This window comes from Gekko japonicus, unplaced genomic scaffold, assembly GCF_001447785.1.
Source record: "Gekko japonicus isolate JY-2015 unplaced genomic scaffold, Gekko_japonicus_V1.1 scaffold902, whole genome shotgun sequence".
Taxonomy (NCBI): Eukaryota; Metazoa; Chordata; class Lepidosauria; order Squamata; family Gekkonidae; genus Gekko; species Gekko japonicus.
In genome coordinates, this window is record NW_015169803.1 from 688,105 (window position 1) to 710,424 (window position 22,320).

Here is a 22,320-nt window from a genome sequence, read left to right on the forward strand (position 1 = left end):
CTCCTTAATGCAATCCATAAGCACGAGGGTAAAGTGAAATCCAGAGCATAATGCTACAAATTCGCTTAAAAGTGCCACTGAAATAAATGGGAACATGTAATTGTGGTCAGCATTTGGGAGGGCAGATGTCTGCACAGCCTTCACTAGAGCTGCTGTTTGTCACAAAGTCTTTCTAGAAAAAATTATTCACGTAATTGTGACTTTCGTGCAATACGGTGAACAAACCCATGGAACAGTTTTTCAGACGCAAAGCAGTTCAACAGCGCCATCTACCTTTCAAACCATAAAAAAGGCAACGCAGCAACAATGAGCTACCGTATTTACCAAAGTTAATTTTGTCCCTGTTGTTCGCAATGGCATGGATAAGCCCAATTGTCCCGCAGGCATTGCTGATAGTTTGCTTCATGAAATAGACGGAGGGTTTGACTGCTTGTCCCTGAGATTTTATTCTCTCTTCCTCTTCTGTTCGGAAGGTTTCGTACTAGAAATCAAAGGGGGTGGGGGAAGAACCACAACACTTTCATTTAGGAAGAACACATTCAAATTCTGGTTTTGAAAACATTAGTTCTAGAACACTAACCTGGTTGCGAAAGAAATGAAAAGGTTTTGCTCCCCCCTCCCCAAGAAACCAGCAAAAGCCGTCCACTGTCACTACAAAGAGAACCTTGGAACAAAGGTTGTTCCACCTTTTGAAGAATTTCCCCTGTTGGAGACTTTCTGAAACATCTGATTTCTTCCCCACTGTTATATTTTCAGCTCTCTATATACGTGGGTCGGGTACCACTTGTGCTGTGTTCATATCATGATAAATTACGACAGAAACACTATGTTCTTGTACAGAGAGCCAGTAAAAGAAAATTACTATTAAATGTGGCTTGAAGCAAGCTACACGGGCTCTTCCATGTTAAAAGACTTCATCTTCCCCCTTTTATTTTGCCTTTCAACCTGCGGAACAATGTTCAAAGCCCAAGATGGCTGGTTCATTTGTTGTATCTCTCCTGCTACCTTTTCAGTATACAAAAGTTTTAGTCTTTCACTCCATGCTTCCCCCAAGGCACGTAAAGCATTAGAGAGGTCTTGATTAAACAAGGAAGTGTATTTTGCACAGTTGTAGTAAGGGCTCTTTTGTAGAAAAAGCCCAGCAGGAACTCATTAGCATAATAGGCCACACCCAACAGCAAAACTCATTAGCATATTAGGCCACACCCTGACCGCACCACTCATTAGCACATTAGGCCACACACCCATGTTACCAGAAGTGTGGTCATCCAGCCACACCCACCTTTCCCTTCTTATTCTGTTTAACTTGTTTGTGCTCAAAACGGTCCAGGGCTTTTTTTGTAGCAGGAACTCCTTTGCATGTTAGGCCACACACCCCTAATGTAGCCAATCCTAATGAGTTTCTGCTATTGGGTGTGGCCTATTAGGCTAATGAGTTCCTGCTGGGTGTGGCCAACTTAGGAGCCAGCCAGAACTCCGTTCCTGTGCGTTCCTGCCCAAAAATAGCCCTGGTTGTGGTTATTAGCAAACGTTTTCAGACAAAAACGGCAAGCCTCAGAATTTGGACTAGACCAGGGGTCCCCTGCAATGCATCCTCTAAGCTGGGGAGTCTTGTGAACTACTGGCATTAAAGCTGTGAGCGAGCGATCTGGCTACTGCATAAACTAGTTTGCTCTGGAGCCACCTGTCCTGAGCTAAGACAAAAATGTGTGAGCCGGAGGCTAAAAAACTGTGAGCTAGCTCACACTAACTCAGCTTAGAGGGAACACTGGTCCCCCAACCTTTCTGAGCCTGCAGGCACATTTGGAATTCTGACACAGGGTGGTGGGCACACCCACAAAACGACCGCTACAGGAGGTGGAGCCAGACTCACAGAGGAAGGCCAAGGGCTGGGGAAAAGAAGGGTAATTTAAACACATACGGGGGAAAAGAAGCAATAAAACCAACATTCTGGTGGCAGCTACCGCTGAAACAATATTATTTTAACCTCCTCAGCCTGTCAGATCTTCGGTGGCAAATAAGAAGTTGTCCTGGGCAAGAGCCCCAGCTATGTCTAAAAACACTTGGTGGGCACCAAGAAAGGTGTGGGCAGGCACCATAGCACCGTGGGCACCAGGTTGGGGACCCCTGCACTAGAGGGCAGAAATCGGAATGCACAGTGATTGGAAACCAAGCCACCGCCCACATTCATCAACTGACCTGATAACTCAGATTTCATTTTTTCCCCCATTTTAAAATGTTTATTAAGAGGAAGTATAACATATCAAGAAATATAATAACTGCAAAACAGTATACAACTATCCTGAAAATCCAAAATTCCAAATTGCTGGAACTTGTTTTGTGCTCGGTCCACAATATTAGAGATCTTATTCATCACGAACTGATCCCAGATCTTGTCATACCAGGATGACGGAGATGTTGGAGATTTCATGAAGCCTGCATACGTTTCCACATGACTAAAACCAGTCTGTCAGAAGAGAAGAGCGGGCCTTTTGTTTCCAGATAAGGCACAGACCCACGTGCCGCAGCAGGCACCATCTGATAAGAGAAAACGCCGGAATGCCTGTGAGATGGTGCCTGCCTTCTGCAGTCTGAGCACTTACATTATAGACTGCGCATTGAAAATTGAAAGCCTGCTGCCTAGTTATTTGGAGGCAGGTTTGGTAATGGGGCTGGACCCGCGATCTGCCCGTTATGCAAACATTATTCCCACAGCCAATAAGCTGGGGAAGCTCTACTGTGTTACCCCGGAAGGAAAAGATCTTTGGAGGAACTGCTATTTCTTTCTTGGTGAGGAACGATAAACCCATCGGGGCTGGGATTTGACAGCAATGCATTATGGTCCACGCAGCCTGGCAAACAGTCACTTGCCTATGACCAGTAAAGGCGCCTTTTAGTTGGGCAGTTCCATTATCTCATTTTTCTGTCCATCTTGCTTTGATGGTGTCCTTTCCTTTCCAAGGAACTCAGGATGAGACTGTCAAGCTGGGCGTCGTCCACGAGGGGCGAGCCGCCTGTGGCCGTTCTGCCTTCGCTCCCAGTTGTCGCCCGTAGGGCGCGGACCCACCAACGGGTAGGGTCAGAGCCAGGGGAGCAAGGTTATGAGGAGGTAACTTGCTTCAGACAACGTGGCAAAGTCAGAGGGTTTCCTCACAATCTTGGCCCATTCTGGAGTCTGGCTTTTGGCCCCTCGGGACACACAGCTTCTCCACACCTTCTCTCTCTTGCCAGCCAGTGGGAAGTAGCTATAGCCAGCCCAGGTCCTCCTCCTTAGCTTGTTCCTCTCCTCCTTTTATTACCCACTCGGCTCCTTGCCCCACCTCCGTCCCGCCCCCGCCCCCCTGTAAAGGTCTGGACGCTGTCGCTCCCGGCTCCGTCCTTTCCTCCACTTCCGGGATCGATACTCTCGACGTCACCTGCTCTCCTCTCCCATACGGGGCTGCCTGCGTCCGCTCCTCCGACCTTCGGGGTTCGGCCATCCACGGACAGACCTCGGATGGCCCCGCGGCTCCTTTCCATTGCCGCAGCAGCACCGTCGTGACCTCGGGCTCCTCGGCGGCGGTCTTTACCCCCGGCGCCCTCCTTTCTCCACTGTCTCCCCCCTCTTCGCCCTGGGTGAGTGTGGCGTGCTTGGCAAGGGAGGGACGTTTGGGTAAGTTGCCGTCTGTTCCTGCTCCCGGCGGGTCCGGGAGGTCCCGGCCGCGACCGAGACAGATTTCCCCCCCTTCCAGTTTGTCTTCACACAGTTGCTTTTGCAACAGCCTGTTGCATGACATGACAGAATATAATTAGCTATCAGCACTAAAATATGCTGGACTAAGTGTACTTTTGGTCTCGCCCATCTAACCATCTGGAAACAGCGGGGGTCGATCTTACTCCTATCCCGTCACCGAGAAAGTCTGAAGCTTTCCTCCAGTTGGAGGAGCCTTTGTCCACCTTAGGCAGCTCTTTCCCCCCGGTCAGGTGTTTTTACACGGTGGGCAGGGCAAGCTGGGGCTTTTGCCCAGCAGGGACTCTGAATACCCACTGGAGATTTGATTGGCTATGCATATTTTTTAAAAATCTGCTTCAGCAGCAGCTGCCACCACAGCACAAAGATCTTCACGGCATGACAAAAAGATATGCTGTGTATATGCAAGAAAATATTTTTAAACGATATGCCCATTTTAAAAGGCAATCCACAAGAATAACACACAATCCCAAAACAGTCTGATGTGCAAAATTATACAGATGTGTGCTAGATGCCCACAGAACCATACAATAACAAAAGAGACTACATTAGAGCCATAACATCATTTAGTGTCAGGTAATAAAAAACAACCATTTATTCCTTCATAGAAAAAATACAAAGGTCGGTAAGATTTCACATAGCAGTCCGCTATGTTCTGTGGGCATCTAGTACACATCTGTATAATTTTGCACATCAGACCATTTTAAAAGGCATCCTGTTAAACAGAGTGTCTGCCTAAAATGCTGAAGAGTTACTATTAAGAGTGATGCATGACCTCCCTTCCCTGATGTTTCATGGCTGGCCCCGCCTCTTGTAGCGGCCATGGTGTCACCAGCCCCACCTCCTTCGGCAGCCATTTTGAAGCTGTGCCCACCACTCTGTGTCAGAATTGCAAAGCAGGCTCAAAAAAATTGGGGACACCCCCCTCCGGTTTAGCATATTCTAATGTTAAGCAGAACATCCTGCAAAGGAGACAACTCAGGGCTGCTCCTTGCTTATCAAAAATACGGGGCAAACTAACATCCCATTATGTCCTGTCTACTCTCGCCACAGTTCAGCATTAACAAAGAATAAAATAAGTAGGCCCGGCGGGATCTGAGGACTCTCTTCTGCTCAGGTGTTCTTTCTAGGGAGAAAGATTTCCTCCAACAGAGAATGACTTTTTCCGACACAGAAAAGCCCTTCTTGGAGAAATTCCTGACGGAAGGGAGTCACAGGATCCATTCCATCACGTTGAGACAAATAAGGGGTTGGATCCATAGCGTCACCAACGGAAAAGACATGGATCTTTGCTGCATTCACTGTCTTCTAGAAGTCCCGACCCCTGGAAAATCAATTCCCAGGACCAACGCTCCCTCTAAGCTGTGGAGTCTTGTGAGCAAAAAAATTCTACTTTGTGAGCTACTAGCATTAATGTTGTGAGCAAGAAATTTGGCTACTGCATGAATTAGTTTGCTCTGGAGCCATCCGTCCTGAGCAAAGACAAAAATGTGTGAGCTGGAGGCTAAAAAACTGAGAGCTAGCTCACACTAACTCAGCTTAGAGGGAACACTGGGACCCATATGAACTAACAGCCACACGTGTTCTGAGGCTGCAGTAGAGAGAGGGGAGGAATGAAAAAGGTGTAAGAGATTCTACATCATTTCATGCTCCGTTTATTTCGATGTTGCATGCCACCGCCAGTTTGACCAAATGCACGATGCCATGGAACAGGAAGCCCTCGTGCTGCCAGCCTTTATCTCCACACCCAAACCACTCAGGAGGAATCTCTCATGTGGAAAGCCAAACTAGTGGTCTCAAGGACCACGGGGTCTGATGATCACAGCAGCCTACGAAAACTATAGAGGCTGGTCATCCTGTCTCAAAGTATTCGGAGGTTACAGGGGATTCACTGAAAGGCTCAACTATTAACTTAAAAATTCATTGCAGTATATCAGGGGTGGCCAAAATTGCAGGTCGGGAGCTGCATGCGGCTCTTTCACACAGTCCAGGGCTATTTTGGGGCAGGAACGCACAGGAACAGAGTTCCGGCTGGCTCCCGAGTTGGCCACGCCCAGCAGGAACTCATTAGCATAATAGGCCACACCCAACAGCAGAAACTCATTAGGATTGGCTACATTAGGGGTGTGTGGCCTAACATGCAAAGAAGTTCCTGCTCAAAAAAAACCCCTGGGTTTTGACAACAAACAAGGTAAACAGAATAAGAAGCAAAAAGTGGGTGTGGCTGGATGACCACACTTCTGGTAACATGGGGGTGTGGCCTAATAGGCTAATGAGCTGTGCTGTCAGGGGTGTGGCCTAATAGGCTAATGAGTTTCTGATGTTGGGTGTGGCCTATTATGCTAATGAGTTCCTGCTGGGCTTTTTCTACAAAAAGAGCCCTGACAGTCCAATTTATGATGTTAATAAAAAGCAAATCTGCATATTTCCCAATAAAAACGTGTGTGTGTGTGATATTTGTTCATGTCTTGCAGCTTTCAAACATCTGGCGTTTATTCCGTGTGGCTCTTACGTTAAGCGAGTTTGGCCGCCCCATCAGTATATCGTCCTTTCATGTCACGTTACACATCGAGCAGCCTATTCCCACCCAGTTTTAATAAGACGAGGTCTTCCTTTCGGTTAGTTCATTTTTAAGATGCAGGTGCCCGGTTTAGTAATCGAGGTGACAGCGCAAAGAGTCACAATATTTACCTTTTCTGTCACCGGAAATAGTAGCAGAAGAGCACAAACGGGCCTGGGGACCATGCTGAGGAGCTCTGGATCCATTCCGTACACATCGACAAACTGCCAACTGGGATGTATCCCGAGCTGCCTGAGAAACTAGAAAGGGGGGAGGGGAGAGACAGATATTACAATCTCACCAATAAGTACGTTTTGCCAAGATAGAACTCACTACCTTTGTTAATTTTGATACGTTACATCTACAAGAAAGCAATAAACAGTAGTTTAAGTTTTAATTAACGAGAAAGAAAGTGAACTCAAGGTGAAGAAAAACACGTTATCTGCTTCAGTAAGAGGGGGAATCTCAATTCTGCTTTGATACGGATGGCCCAAGCGATCCCAGTCTCATCAGGTCTCGGAAGCTAAGCAGGGTCGGCCATGGTTAGTACTTGGAAGGGGGAGCCCCAAGGAAGCCCGGAGTGGCTACCCAGAGTCAGGCTATGGCAAACTGCCCCTGAACGTCTCGTGCCCTGAAAACCCTACAGGGTCACCATAAATTAGCTGTGACTTGATGGCACGTTACAACACAGAATCTTGACTGTGGGCAGAACCCAGAGAACCATGCGAGTGTCGTGCATATTTAAAAGGCATGCAGGCTTGCAATTCGTATTTATTTTTAGTAGTTGGGTGTCCAACTCTAAGCATTATTAACAGAACATTAGCTTTAGCTTGCAATTCTTAAACAGCCTTTTTGCACCCATGGACAGCCGTTTAAGACATGCATAGGGGCGAGGGGTTGAAATTTAAAAGTCCAAACTGGGGCAAGTGATGCACTGTATTCTTGGTGCTGGGGGGGGGGGCAACAGTGATGGCACCTAGTATTTGTGGCCTCTGTGTAACAGAGTGTTGGACTGGATGGGCCATTGGCCTGATCCAACATTGGCTTCTCTTATGTTCTTATGTTATTCCATTGAGCAAACCCAAATCTCTGAGGGCATCTGAAGTAGTTCCGTGCATCCCTGCCTGTATCAGCAGCCACAAAGAATATGACAGCAACAAACCAACTTCAGGACGAACATCCATGGAGAAATGAAAGTCAGGTAGAGAGGAATGCCCATCGATATAGTCTGTCAAAATAAGGTACCTTTATGTCTTGTTAAAGGTAAAGGTTCTCTTGCTCGAAAGCCAGTCTAGTCCGACTCTAGGGTTGCGGTGCTCATCTCCGTTCCCAAGCCGAAGAGCCAGCGCTGTCTGAAGACGTTTCCGTGGTCATGTGGCCGGCCTGACTAAACACCAAGGCGCACGGAACGCTGTTACCTTCCCACCGAAGTGGTACCTATTTATCTACTTGCAGTTTCTTGCTTTCGAACTGCTAGGTTGGCAGGAGCTGGAACTAGAGACGGGAGCTCACTCCGTCATGCGGCACCTCGGGTCTCGAACTGCTGAACTACTGACCTTCCACAGCCTGCAGTTCAGCGTCTTAACCACTTGAGCCACCGCAGCTCTTTGTTACCTTGTTGTCTTGTTACCGCTATACAAAACAGGCTTTGTTGCTGTCAAGTTGTGCTGCATGAATGGAATGTGGTATTTTGCGGAAGCTATTACTGCTCCTGGTTCTTTGGTGTGTTTAGGAAGCACTGCTAGTGAGAAATGTAACCAGCTTGAACAAAAGCCAATCAAGTACACAAGACTTTTTAAAACGCATACTTAAGAGCGTAAGGCTATGGACAGTTTACAGGCTGCGTTCAGACTAAGTTTTCCAGTAATGGAGAGCGCTTCTGTCAGGGGAGCAGATTTCTTCTGCCTCCCTCCAACCAAAATGTTGCTCTCCAGGAACACTGCAGGAAGCTCAACAGGCAGAAAAGTTCGGCTCTGCCAACGGAAGTGCCTTCCCATTAAAAGAAACTGACCTTTGGATCCAGCCATATACCTGTAAAGGCTTAAGGAATAACTGACATGGCATTTGTTATTCAGGTAACCTGGAAATCCACATGAACTTTATACTCCAACTTCACTGTTCTGATAAGAGGGTTTTTTTCCCCTTCTGCACCAACTGAGCTCTCCGAGCACCTCAACCAGAGGCAAGAACTTTCACTTTTCTGTTGAGCCTATTTTATGAGGGTCACTTAAGCAATACAAGTAGGAGGAGAAACCTGTCTTCAGCATTGTCATTTAGCGGTGTGTATCCTACTCTTTTCTCAGAGATTTGGGCAAAGTGCAAGCGGTATTTTATTTCTTTTAAAGGTAAAGGTTCCCTTGCTCGAAAGCCAGTCAAATCCAACTCTAGGGTTGCGGTGCTCATCTCCGTTTCAAAGCCGAAGAGCCAGCGCTGTCCGAAGACGTTTCCGTGGTCATGTGGCCGGCATGACTAAACACCAAGGCGCACGGAACGCTGTTACCTTCCCACCGAAGTGGTACCTATTTATCTACTTGCAATTCCTTGCTTTCGAACTGCTAGGTTGGCAGGAGCTGGAACTAGAGACGGGAGCTCACTCCGTCATGCGGCACACTCGGGTCTCGAACTGCTGAACTACCGACCTTCCACAGCCTGCAGTTCAGCGTCTTAACCACTTGAGCCACCGCAGCTCCACTTTCTTTCTTTTAGCCTGACAATAATCCTGCTATGTAGGGTAGGCTTCGTAGCTTGGTGGGGATTAGAACTCAGGTCTACCCAGGTTAAGTCTTCTTCTCAGTCCCATACAGCAAAAGGCATATACAGAAGTGCTGTTGCCAGTTAGCTTATTTCTTGCCACCAATTTACAGCTGACTTATGGTGACCCGATCGGGTTTTCTAGGCACGAGATATTCAGGGGTGGTTTGCCATTACCTGCTTCCATGTCATGACCCCGGACTTCCTGGGTGGTCATAGAGTTGGGAAGGCCCTGGGGGGGGGGAATCAGAAAAATAGGGACACACACGTTATTTTCCCCGCTTTTTGCAAAAAAATTGAAAAATGGATTATGGAATATTTTTTACAATGATAAACAACATGTTTATGACAAGGTATTTGTATATTTAATCCTCCAATATTATTTCGGAAAACTATGTAAAATGAAGATTGTAAGAAAGAAAATTAGAGTATTTAAAAGAAACATTCATACTTAAATTTATGAAAGAAAATAGAGAAAATAGAGATTCTGAATCAAAATATTACTATACAAGAGATTTCACAAGCAATAAAGAAGCTGAAGAAAGATAAAGGTCCAGGCCCAGATGACTATACGACAAGAATATGCTGTTACGGCAAAACCAGGGCTATTTTTGGGCAGGAACGCACAGGAACAAGTTCCAGCTGGCTTCAGAGTTGGCCACGCCCACTAAAGCCAAAACCTCTGCGTGCCTGGCTACAGAGGGAAGGCCTGGTGAGCGACACCCCCCTCCCCGACGACTCCGAGGTGGGTGGGGCCAGGTGGGCCCTGGATGGATCGGGGAGGCATTTAAATTCCTCCCCGTGCCTTCCCCAGACTGTCCAAGGGAAGGCATGGGGGTATGGCCTAATATGCTAATGAGCTGCACTGTCAGGGGTGTGGCCTATTATGCTAATAGGTTCCTGCTGGGCTTTTTCTACAAAAAAAGCCCTGGGCAAAACTGATGAATTATATAAACAAAAGACCAATTATTGAATTTGAGAACAACTGGAGAGCCTTTAATGCCTATTATAGATAAAGCTGTAAGACGAGACATATCATTTAGGAATTTAAACTGATTAATAATTAAAAATCAATATAATTATATTATGACATAATTATAGCAATTATTGCATGTTATTTTAATTATAGTAATTATTGCTGTTATTGAATTTACTCAGCTATATCTAACTAGTTATTATATGAACTCAATTTTTATATGGAATATTATCTTCTGTTCTCTCTTCATTATCATAAACTGTTAATATTGTTACTTTTAAACTATATACAACATTAAGATAATTTATTTTCCCCCCTTGCCCTTCTGTATATTTTCATATTAGTGATTTGTCCTTAATATGTGTTAAAAATTGACGTTTTTCTTTTTTTCTATTTTCCCCCTCACCCCTCCTTTTATTCTGTACCCTATCTTAAATATTAAAAATAAAATTATATAAAATAAAATGAAGACTTTTATGTAAGACTATGAAAAGATCAAATCATGGCAATTCCTGTACACTGAGGATAAGCAAATGCTGGAATACAATCAAAATACTCAGAAAATTCTAAGGATACAATTCCGGGGGTGGGTGGGGTTTGCCTGCTCTCATAAACTGGCAAAAGAGGCTCCTTATAGTTCACGTGTTCTTTACATTTTAAGACCCCAAAATCTATAACAAAAAATAAAATTTAAAAAAGTAAATCCAGTGTATTATTTTCTGAGTAAGCTATACTTTTAATATAACAAACATGATGATTTTATGCCAAGCCAATGTATGCATACTGCATTTTATGTTCCCAAAGTAACAAAGTGACTTTCAATCTGTAAAAAGTACAAATATTGCATTTTTGCATTTTTTAAAAAAAAAATCTGTTTGTTCTGGGGAGAAAAGGAAAAATGGTTTTCAAAATTTCTGGAAATTTTGTATCTCTAGGTGGTCTCCCATCCAAATACTAGCCAAAGCCAACCCTGCTTAGCTTCCAAGATCTTGCAAGACCACGCTAGGGTGTAGACTTTCCAATTTCCCAGGGGGGGCTCGGGCTGGGCCAGAGGCATTGCTTTGCTAGGAGCAAGGGTGGCTCCCGGGGGAGGCTGAGCACCTTCCTGAAAATTTTGGCGGGGGCTGGGGCCCCACCGCCCCCACGAAGATTACGCCGGACGCTAGCCTGGACTATCTAGGTCAGATCACTGATTAGCTACACTCATCGATAGTTCACTACCAAAGGGTTACGAAGGGGCTCTTATCCCAAGCCCCCAAGACTCTCCCTCCAAAAAAACACAGGCCCACTTTTGACCCTTTTGCAATGCATTTTGCAGATTACATTGCTCGCGCCTGCCATGACTTAGATGCTGTGGTCGGTTCATTTAAATCTCAAGATGTTACTATAATGCAGTCTGATCCTGGTTGCAGAGATGAACTTCAGTTGGTGGGGCCTGATGGAGCGGGCATGTTGCTTAGACATGGGTGGCCCATCAGGTCTAAGCTTGAGTCTTGCGGCTGACAGTGTGAAACCCAACTGGGTTGGTCAAGTGGGCCTAGGAGGTAAACACCTCCATGTAGGAGGGTTGTAGCTCCTGCCACTCTGAAAGGCTGACAGTGTGAAACCCAACTGGGTTGGTCAAGTGGGCCTGGGAGGTAAACACCTCCATGTAGGAGGGTTGTAGTTCCTGCCACTCTGAAAGAGACTTCTCGAGAAGAAGGCAACCCTGGACCAGAATGACCTAAGCAACTAGCCCGCCCGCCCCCCAAGGGCCAAGGCTCCATTTGTGAGCAGGATGCTTGAGCAGGGATGCTAGCTCCATAGCTCCAAGCTGTCTTAGAGGAAGCAGATTGTACAGACCCATCTCAACCCAGATGGGACAGAAACAGCCTTGTCGCCCTGACAGGTGGTCTTTGCTGGGACAGTGACACGGGGAGTGCATTGATTCTCCTGGACCTCTTGGTAGCTTTCAATGTCGTTGGCCATGGTATCGTTCTGGAGAGGATGGCTGACCTGGGAGCAGGAACACCATGCTCTGGTCTGGTGGTTTCACTCTTACTTAGCCGACCAATTCCAGAAGACGGCGCTGGAGGGCTACTGGTCAGCTTTCGGCATTCATAGTTATGGAGCCTCACTGGGATTCTCATCTTCTCCCTCGCCCCCATTTAACAGCTACATGAAAGCACTGGGAAAGGTCATCTGGGAATCTGGACTTTGGTGCCACCAACATGCAGCTAACACCTAGCTCTATTTCTCCTTTGCAGCCAAGTCTGGTGGGTCTGTGGGAAGCCCCAAACAGGTGCCTGGAGAAGGTAATGGGCCAACGTGATGAGGGCCGATAAACTGAAGCTCAAGACTGAGGTACTGTTGGTCAACAACAAAACGGCTTGAGGAATGAGGAGTCTCAGATGGGACTGCACTCCCCTTGAAGGATCAGGTTTGTAGCCAAAGGGACCCATGCTCTGATAACATCCAGGACAGATTACTGTTAATGTACATTTGAAAATTGTCCGGAAGTTTCGATTTGCCCCAAATGCAGCAGCCAGGCTAATGTCGGCAGGCAGTGTTCCCTCTAAGATGAGTTAGTGTGAGCTACCTCACAGTTTTTTAGCCTCTGGCTCCCACATATTTTGTTTTAGCTCAGGAAGGGGGGGGGTCCAGAGCAAACTAATTAATGCAGTAGCCAAATTGTTCCCTCACAACTTTAATGCCAGTCGCTCACAAAGTAGAATTTTTGCTCACAAGACTCCCCAGCTTAGAGGGGGCACTGGTCAGGGGCTGGATACAGAAGATCATATCTGCACTTGGGTACAACTCAAAGTGTCATTTGTCACCTTTAAAACCCTAAATGGCTTGAAGCCAGGGTACCTGAAGAAGTACCCAAGTATTTGTGCCCCTGCTTTCAAGGCGAGGCAAGCGACAACCAGACACAGGGCTTTTTCAATGGTGGCACCTCAACTTTGGACCATCCTCCCCCCCAATAAGGCCCACCTGGAATCTACCTTGATTTCTTTTAGGGGCCAGGCTAAAACATTCCTTTTTACCCATCTTTTATCGTCTACTTCTGGCCCAAGGATCATTTTTGCCTATAGTATTTTAGACCACTCAGTGTGTGTTTTATGATGTTAGCAACAACTTGTTACCACCCAGCTGTTTTAATGATATTGTCTTGTTTTTAGTGTCTATGTTTTATTGCCTCAATTGTAAGCGGTCGCAGGAGAGGTGGCATAACATTTTCTCAATAAACAGCTGCAAGCCAAACCAGTTTTCTTACAGAACACACCACGTACATACAACGATCTGCAGAAATAACTGGATAGTTCCTTGAACTTTCAAACGCTGAGGAGGTGACTAAGGATGCAACAATCACTCTATTCGACAACAAACCACTTTTCAGCAGTTGCTGTTTTTAGAACACCTCATATAGTTTATCTGAGATGTAAACATGTAAGAGTGCTAGTTCCTTATAGAAGGGGACTGCAAATTCTACTGTCAAGCATCTATCTACATCATAATAGACTTTAACAGGAACATCCCTTCTGAGATAAACAGGCCTAAGTCTGTCCCTTTATCCTAAACCTGTCAATACCCCTTTAACTATGTCTATTGTGGCAGCCAGAAGTAGGAGACTAACAGTGGGGTTTAAACTGACATTTCTTCAGACAAGGTTCAGAAGTCTAAGAGGCAGGTCAGAACGTAAGGACATAAGAGAAGCCAATGTTGGATCAGGCCAAAGACCCATCCAGTCCAACACTCTGTCACACAGTGGCCAAAAATACCAGGTGCCATCAGGAAATCTAGCAGTGGGGCCAGGACACTAGAAGCTCACCCACTGTTGCCCCCACCCCAAGCACCAAGAAGACAGAGCATCACTTGCCCCAGAGCCCCTAGCTATACCTTGTGGCTAATAGCCACTGATGGACCTCTGCTCCATGTTTATCCAATTCGCTCTTGAAACCGTCCATGCTTGTAGCTGCCACCACCTCCTGTGGCAGTGAATTCCATGTGTTCATCACCCTTTGGTCAGGGAAAGCACTGCCTCATTGTCTGACTTCAGACGGAAGCAGACCTCTTCAGAGTGATTGCCAGGAAAGGCAGAAACTGGTTGTTAAATTCTAGAACTTTTAAACCTTTATTACCTCTGGACTCCTTGTTGGTTCTCAAGAGTCGTCAAGGCTACTCCTTTTGAATTTCCTATTCAGGGGAAAGGCAAAGTGTACCTTCAAAGTACACCTCTGGAAGGCAGGAGGGTATTTGAAACCTCAGTAGTGCAATTTTTCTCACAAAAGGCAGCCTTAATTCAAAGTAATTTCAGCCAGTTCTAAAATATCTTTCTGACCACTCGGTTATTCGAATTTATCCTGTGGCAAAGACATGGCCCTCAAATTCACAAAAATATCACTAAAATACTACCACAAAGAGAAGTATTTGGATTTCATTAATAGTTGCATCCAGTAAGAAAACATCTCTGCTGCTACAGCAGGTGGCTGGCACACGCATCCCAAGCAGAAATTGTCACTTCAGCATAAATATCAAGTACATTTTCTACATTAAGACAACAGGTGAACCCGTAGCCATTCAGAAAACAGGTTAACACTTACATTATGTAAGCAAGTAAATTCATTATGGAAAAAAAAGTCTCCTAACTACATCAAAGCTACCGAACATTTTCGGAATGTCAGGAAATGCCAGCAACCATTTGGATTTGTTTGACGTCAACCTGGCCTCGAAGGCAATTGAAAATATAAAGACTTTTGTGCACAACGAATCAAGCCATATAGTAGTTTCCCCCTGCCCCGCCCCCAGGCCCCTATTTACTATGGCATGGCAATCAGTAAACTCATAATTTCTAGCTGAGACCATGAAAAATAGACTCTTCGTAGCAGGATCTCAAGTCATAATCATATTTCAAAACCTAGGGCATCTCTCATGCTCAGAGATCTAACCCCTTTACATGCAAAACAGGGTACAGAACTTTAATTACAGCCTAAAACCAACCCCACACCAGATCACACAGAGATATCAGGGCCACACTGCAGCCTGTTCTACAGATTAGACCACAGGAGCTCTGTACATCTTCACAACATGCACAGCGCATAGATAAACCTTCCGTACAACTCGGGCCAGTCTCTTGTAATCTAAAAGACAACACTGTTTTGCAAACACTCATCCCACGAGTTTCACTTCCTCCAGTTTCCCACAGAGTAACTGAAGGGTGACCCTCGCCCACATGTGCCTATCCATGACCTCTGAAGTTCTGCTGGGATCCTGTTCTCTACCACCCAGGGATGGAAGCAAGGAGTGTGTGCCACATGCAAAACATGGCTCTCTTGGTAACTGTGACCATCCTCGAAGTACTGTCAGACACGTGAAGTCCCCCCCATACACCCCAAGTGAGTTTTCACTGCACGGGACTGTGTTCCCATTCCAGCACTTCTGTTGCAATGTGCACTTTTTAAAACTATTTGAGGCCACTGCTTTTGTCGTTTAAAGTCGCGTAGGTTTCATGCATTTTTAAAAAAAATTCCACATGAGCCCCCTTGGGCAGCAAATATTGCACTTTACTTTAACAATACAATTCAGCGCTAAACGCTGTCACACTAAGACTAAAAAAAAAAGAAGAGGAAATTCATTTAATACATGTGTCTACAGAATGTAAAAATTTAATGATTTTTAATCTTAAATCGACTGAAAAAGAACTCGGCAACTGCCAATGTAATATTAAAATCCACCCCCCCCCCAAAAAAAAAAGAAACCTCAAATTATCCAGTTCACACCTAGAGTCCTGGATATAGGATTTTATCCAACTATCTTTTGCATCGTTAAACAAATCACATTCAAACAGACAATGTTGAAGGGTGCTTACTTGGCCAGAGCAACAAATATTTTGAGGAAGGACACAAGTTATCTACATAAACCTCTCCAGCTTTTTTTTTGGGGGGGGGGACAGCACCACACCACACTTAACTATGGCAGCAGTTGGTTACACACACACACACTCGTTCCGTCATTAAGGACAGGTGTGGGAATTTGCCATGCTGTGCTGTGGTAGCTGTCAACTTGGCACACCTGCTCCAACTCTGACCTTCCAAGACTCGGGGGCTGGGGAAGGGGGGGGCGCAGGAAGAGCAGCAGCTGCCGCAGTGCATCACAGCATCGTGCTCAACCTGTATGTCAGGGAGGCTGGGCACAGGAGAACACTCCCTTGTCTGAGGCCATCTGTGCTTGCCAAAGGAGATCAGGTGACAGCTTCATTACAAAGCTGAGATATGACACAGTAACCGGATTGATCGGAAGCAACGACCAAGAGGGGGGAGGAAAAACCAGGGCAGGCAGGGAAAGAAGTAACTGCAGAACTCCGGTAACTGCAGAAAGGTGGTTGGAAGAGAAGACGAAGAGAGAAGAGACTGGATTTATACCCTGCCCTTCACTCGGTGTCTCAGAGCGGCAGGAGGGGGGTGAGAGAGCTGTGACTGACCCAAGGTCACCCAGCTGGCTTCAAATGGAGGAGTAGGGAATCTAACCTGGTTCTCCAGATTAGAGTCCGCTGCTCTAAGCTTGGTGTAGTGGTTAAGAGCAGCGGACTCTAATCTGAAGAAAATGGCCACACATACATACACACACTCACACACACACACAGCTTTTTTCGATACTTGATAAGGTGGTTCCCTTCCTCAGCCGCAATAACCTGGCTACAGTGATCCATGTGACGGTCACCTCGAGGCTAGACTACTGTAACGCTCTCTACATGGGGCTGCCTTTGGCGCAGATCCGAAAGCTGCAGCTAGTGCAGAATGCGGTGGCCAGGCTGATGATGGGTCTCCCCAAGTGGGAGCACATCCAGCCTGGGCTGAAAGTGCTGCACTGGCTGCCAATAGCATACCGAATCCGTTTCAAAGTGCTGGTACTTACCTTTAAAGCCCTACACGGCCAGGGTCCGACTTACCTAAAGGACTGCCTTTCCCCATATATACTCCCAAGAACACTTCGGTCCGGGGCACAACATCGACTGGTCGTTCCAGGCTCCCGGGAGGCAAGGCTCGCTGCGACTAGGGCCAGGTCCTTTTCAGTGGCGGCCCCTACCTGGTGGAACGAGCTCCCGGAGGCGATCAGGGCCCTGTGGGACCTTATGCAGTTCCGCAGGGCCTGTAAGACGGAGTTCTTCCGCCAGGCTTTCACATAGGGGCCGCCACTACCACCACCAACAACGATGTGGACAACATCGGGGTTAAGGATGGCCCAGGAAGATCTGCCACAATTTTGCGCGACTGATACCACCAGACTTACTTGCTTGGGATCAGCTATAGGACAACATCATCCCCAGAGAACTGTCTGTTTACCATCATGGAACACATACGGGGACCATCCTGCTTTCAATGGAGTATTGTTGTTGTTGTGATTAATTGTGATTAATGTTTTTATTGCTTTTATCCTGTTTTATATGGGCTTTGCCCCTTGGAAGCCACCCTGAGCCCGCTTCTTGGGGAGGGCGGGGTAAAAAATCCCAATAAATAAATAAATAAATGTTGCAGGCTCAATAAGATGAGGCACTCACGGCATCTTAAAATGACTCTGGGATGGCGGTGGCGGCCACAAGGACAGTACCACATCTAGTCTGGCCCCTAGGCAGAAGAAAGAGACCCTACATTGCTTTCGAATGCCAGCATACCACTAACGAAACATGAGATATGAGATACGAGCTCCTGACACATTCTTGGGTTTTTTGGTTGGGGTTTTTTTTTGTATTTTTTTGTATTTTTATATTTGCATGAGTGCACGTGAGTGTGTGCGCACCTGGGAGTCATAAAAACCTCTGGTGACAGACCCCTACTGGGGGCTTGGAGGATGTTCAGAGAGGTGGCTGAATGAAGCCTGCCCCTGCCCTCCCGCCTCTGGTATCCCTTGGGGGTCTCCCATCTGAGTACTAGCCAGGGTCAGCCCTGCTTAGCTTCCGAGATCAGGCTTGCCTGGGCTACAAGGTCAGGGACCTCCGGAAACGTTCCCAACTCCACTCATCCACAATTCCCTCTTCCCAATGGCTCAATCCCCACTTCCCACCTAAACTGGTTAGCCAGAAGCCTCCTCCCATCTGGAATTTCAAACGGCAACATCCTGCTTGCTCCTCTTGCCCACGTTTCTCCCCCCCCCAAAAAAAAAAATTCCTTCCTTCCTTCCTCATCAACTAGGGCCAGAGTTCTAATTACTGTCACTCAGCGGAAGACTGTCATATTGCCTAAGCAATTCAAGAAGCCTCTTTCCTCTTCTCTTGTGTCACCCAAGACCAGTCATACAGGAGTCAAAACCAGAAGGATGAGAGGCGTGGCAGAGCGGAGACGTGGCGTGTCACTGTCTCCATACTTTGCACGCAGGAAGGGAGTCTCTTGGGGCAACACGGGTCGCCTGAGAACACAGCTTCGTGCCCTGGATGAAGCAAGACCTAAGTCCTTAAGAGCTCATGCCCCAATAAATCTGCTGGGGGAAGGGATCTGTGACACGGCACGGCAAGAGAAGACAAGGCGACGGTGGCCCAGGACAGACACTCAGGAGGTGCAAGCTTTGAGAGATCACTGGTGGTGGAAAGTGCCCTCAACTTGCAGCCAACTAATGGCGACCCCGTAGGGTCTTCAAGGCCAGACACCGACAGAGGTGGCTTTGCCATTGCCCGCCTCGGCATCGCAGCCCTGGGGTTCCTGGGCGGTCTCCCACCCAAGTACTGACCAGGACCGATCCTGCTTAGCTTCTGAGATCTGATAAGATCAGGTTAGCCTGGGCCACTCAGGTCAGGGCAAGAACCGAATCGGAGGAGCCAAACACTTGCTGCCACCATTGATAAGACTGAGGAAGAATCTGCCCGGTCATTTCCGGCTCATTCTATTGAGAGACCATCCCGGCAGGCAGAAACGTCTGTTCTCCCCACTGTCGAGTGCATTGATGGGCTTTCAGCCAAAGACGGTCGTTTGTTCTGCAATTCATTGTTAATATCAGGGCTTCTTTTGTAGAAAAAGCCCAGCAGGAACTCATTAGCATAATAGACCACACCCAACAGAAGAAATTCATTAGCATATTAGGCCACACCCCAGACAGCACAGTTCGTTGACATATTAGGCCACACCCCCATTCCTTCCCTTGGGGAGCCCGGGCAAACCGACCCTTGGACAGGCTGGGGGGGAGGCATTTAAATGCCTCCCCGATCCTTCCAGGGGCCCCCCTGGCCCGCCCACCTCAGAGTCGTCAGGGGGTCTCTCTCCAGGCCTTCCCTCTGTAGCCACGCACGCAGAGGATTTGGCTGTAGTGGGCGTAGCCAACTCTGTAGCCAGCCGGAACTCCGTTCCTGTGCGTTCCTGCCCAAAAATGGCCCTGGTAAATATCATTTTATATTGCAGTGCCCTGCGGCCATAAGCAAAAAAAAGTTGACCTAAACGGATGAGCGAGAGAGAGAAACCAAAATAAGGTATTGTACAATTAAATGATTTGTTGTTGTTTTCTCTGCCAAATCACAGCTGACTTATGGCTTACCCCATAGGGTCTTCGAGGCAAGAGATGTTCAGAGGTGCTTTGCCATCGCCTGCCTCCACGTCACAACCCTGGTATTCCTTGGCGGTCTCCCATCCAAACACTAGCCAGGGCCGACCCTGCTTAGCTTCTGAGATCTGATGAGATCCGGCTATCCAGGTCAGGGCAATTAAATGACAGGTGCTCATTTAGAAGTCTTCCTCCTGCGATCGCTTTAAAATCCAAGTCTACCGTACCAACTAGGGTTTCGTGTCAATTTAAACCAGCCCCCGCCATTAGACAGCAGCCAGAGTTTCCGTCTCGTTAAAAAGGGGCTTATCATCATAATTCACCAATCCAAAGGGAAAGAAGCTCATTTCGAAAGTCAGCCTCTTACAAACATCCCTGATTTAATCACACAAGGGACAAAGGCTGGTTTCACACGTGATGCTGACACGGCTTTTTTTAATAGCATGGCATACAGCACTTGTTCACGCACCCCAGAGAGCAAAATTCAGTTTCACATTAATCTTCCATTTATCAGCTCAGTTAAGTGCCTGTTCGAGCTGTGGGGGGCTGTGGGGAATCAAATACTGAGTTGAGCATCATCTACAAAAATGCCAAATACGCTTACATTGCCAGGATGCTTTTTTCCTCATTTGAGCTACCTTAACAAAAAAAATTTAAGTTCCCCAAAAACCTTCCCTGCAAAGACTGGCAAGAGTGCCATTTTTGTGGAACAGCTGGAAGTGGAATGAGGAGTTCCCTTTGTTTGAAAAACATGAAAGAGCATAAACCCAAAGAGACAGACACATTGCTGTTTAAAGAAGAAACTAAAAAGGGGGGGGGGGGAAGCTGCTCACCTGATTCGTGACCTGAAAAAAAAAGAACAAAAAAGAGAGGTTGAAGGTAGCTGCATTTGGTCTAAAACAAAACCTAAACAAACGCAGCACAATACCTTTCATTAAGGCTGACCAAAATATCGCACAACAGTGAGGCAAACACTCAGACTTGCAGACTGTTTCCGAGCAGTTTGGCCAAGTCATCATTCCTATAAACCCCCATCACTGTAACACAAAACGCAGACGCAGGAAAGCCTTTCGAACTATCTGACCCAAGATCTCCTCTTTTATTGCTTTTAAACTACTGCTGTTTGTTTGTTTAACTGCTGACATAGTATGAATGCCACTGTTTTCCAACTAGAGATCTCTCTGACTGAAAGTTTTAAGGTTGCCTCAGTGAAGTCAGTAGCTGTTAAATAAATCCGAGCTGTTACACACGATCTTGTCCCATCACCAGCTTAAACAAAGACTTGAGATTTCTCACTCATTACAAGTGTTTAACTATCTTTACAAAGCCTGGGAATCCCCACCTAACCCCATTGTCAACCAGACACCTAAATGTTTGTCAACAAGGTAGACTGAGTGGCCTCCATTATACCTGATTAGGTTTTAATTTTACATAGTTATGTTTCATCCTCTACTTCCTGCATTTCATAGCTCCTTGACCCCGTTGCTTGCTTGTTGGTTTGCAATTCCCCTGCCTAAAATTACTGCCTACAACAGCTGACATCGGGACAGAGAGCCGGTCAATCTTTTCACTCCCCTGACACCGTCTACTTAAATGAGGATTCCCTAATTGCAAATGAAGAAATCAGTTTCGGTCCACAAGAGCTTGCACAGGAAATGAATTTTTTTTGCTAGTCTTCGAAGTGCCACAAGACTACCACTTATTGGAAGTAAGAAACTCCCCCCTCCCCTTTTTAGTATTTTTCCCTCTCATAGCACCCTTTCCCAGGTAAGCTTTTATTTTGTGTTCAGGCGGGGTAGCCATGTTGATCTGAAGCAGCAGCACAAGGTTGGAGTCCAGTGGCACCTTTAAGACCAACAAAGGTGTATTCGAGGTATAAGCATTCTGAAGAAAAGTGTGTGTGTGTGCACGAAAGCTTGCAGCTTAAATAAAAAATTGTCCGTCTTAAAGGTGCCATTGGACTCCAACCTTGTTCTTCTATTTTGTGTGTGTGTTTAATGTCTGGATTATAGATCTACACATACAGCGCCATCGCGTCACAACCAACCTATGGTGACCCCACGGGGTTTTCCAAGGCAAGAAACATTCAGAGGTGCTTTTGCCATCGCCTGCCTCTGCATAGCAACCCTGGACTTCCTTGGTGGTCTCCAATGCTCCCTCTAAGCTGCGGAGTCTTGTGAGCAAAAATTCTACTTTGTGAGCTACTGGCCATTAAAGTTGTGAGCGAGCAATTTGGCTGCTCTGCTCTGGAGCCATCCTTCCTGGGCGAAGGCAAGAACTTCCGTGCCAGAGGCTGAAAAACTGTGAGCTAGCTCACACTGACTCAAGCTCAGAGGGAACACGGGTGGTCCCCCTTCCAGGAACGAACCAGGGTCGACCCTTTAGGAGCCTGACCAACCGTGGGAACTTTGTGACCAGTGTTCCCTCTAAGCTGATTGAGTGTGAGCTAGCTCACAGTTTTCTAGCCTCTGGCTCACACATTTTTGTCTTAGCTCAGGAAGGAGGGCTCCAGAACAAACTAATTTATGCAGCAGCCAAATCTCCTGCTCACAGCTTTAATGCCAATAGCTCACAAAGTAGAATTTTTGCTCACAAAAGACTCCACAGCTGAGAGGGAACATTGCTTGTGACACCCCAAAGACACCCAGGACTGACTCCAGCCTTGTGGATTTCCTCAGATTGCAATAAGTGAACTCTCCCCTGGGAAGACCTTCCAGGGGGAACCAGCAAAGAGGGTCCCCCCCCCAAGCCCCACAGAGCAGCCCCCCAAATAACTTTTATTCCCAAGCCCCCCACCCA

At 46.7% G+C, this 22,320-nt stretch overlaps 1 protein-coding gene across 2 annotated transcripts in view; it reads right to left on the reverse strand.

The window, feature by feature from the left end:
• Positions 1 to 20,363, reverse strand: part of UCHL3 (ubiquitin C-terminal hydrolase L3) — a 52,390-nt gene extending 32,027 nt beyond the window's left edge. For both annotated transcript variants that reach the window (XM_015417122.1, XM_015417121.1), the window contains exons 1-3: positions 20,355 to 20,363; positions 6,422 to 6,550; positions 325 to 481 (exon numbers count right to left, since the gene is read on the reverse strand). In XM_015417122.1, coding sequence (XP_015272608.1) covers positions 325 to 481; positions 6,422 to 6,496 — 232 coding nt within the window. In that variant the 5' untranslated portion in view covers positions 6,497 to 6,550; positions 20,355 to 20,363. The remainder of the gene's footprint in view (positions 1 to 324; positions 482 to 6,421; positions 6,551 to 20,354) is intronic.
• Between the last annotated feature and the right edge of the window lie 1,957 nt (positions 20,364 to 22,320).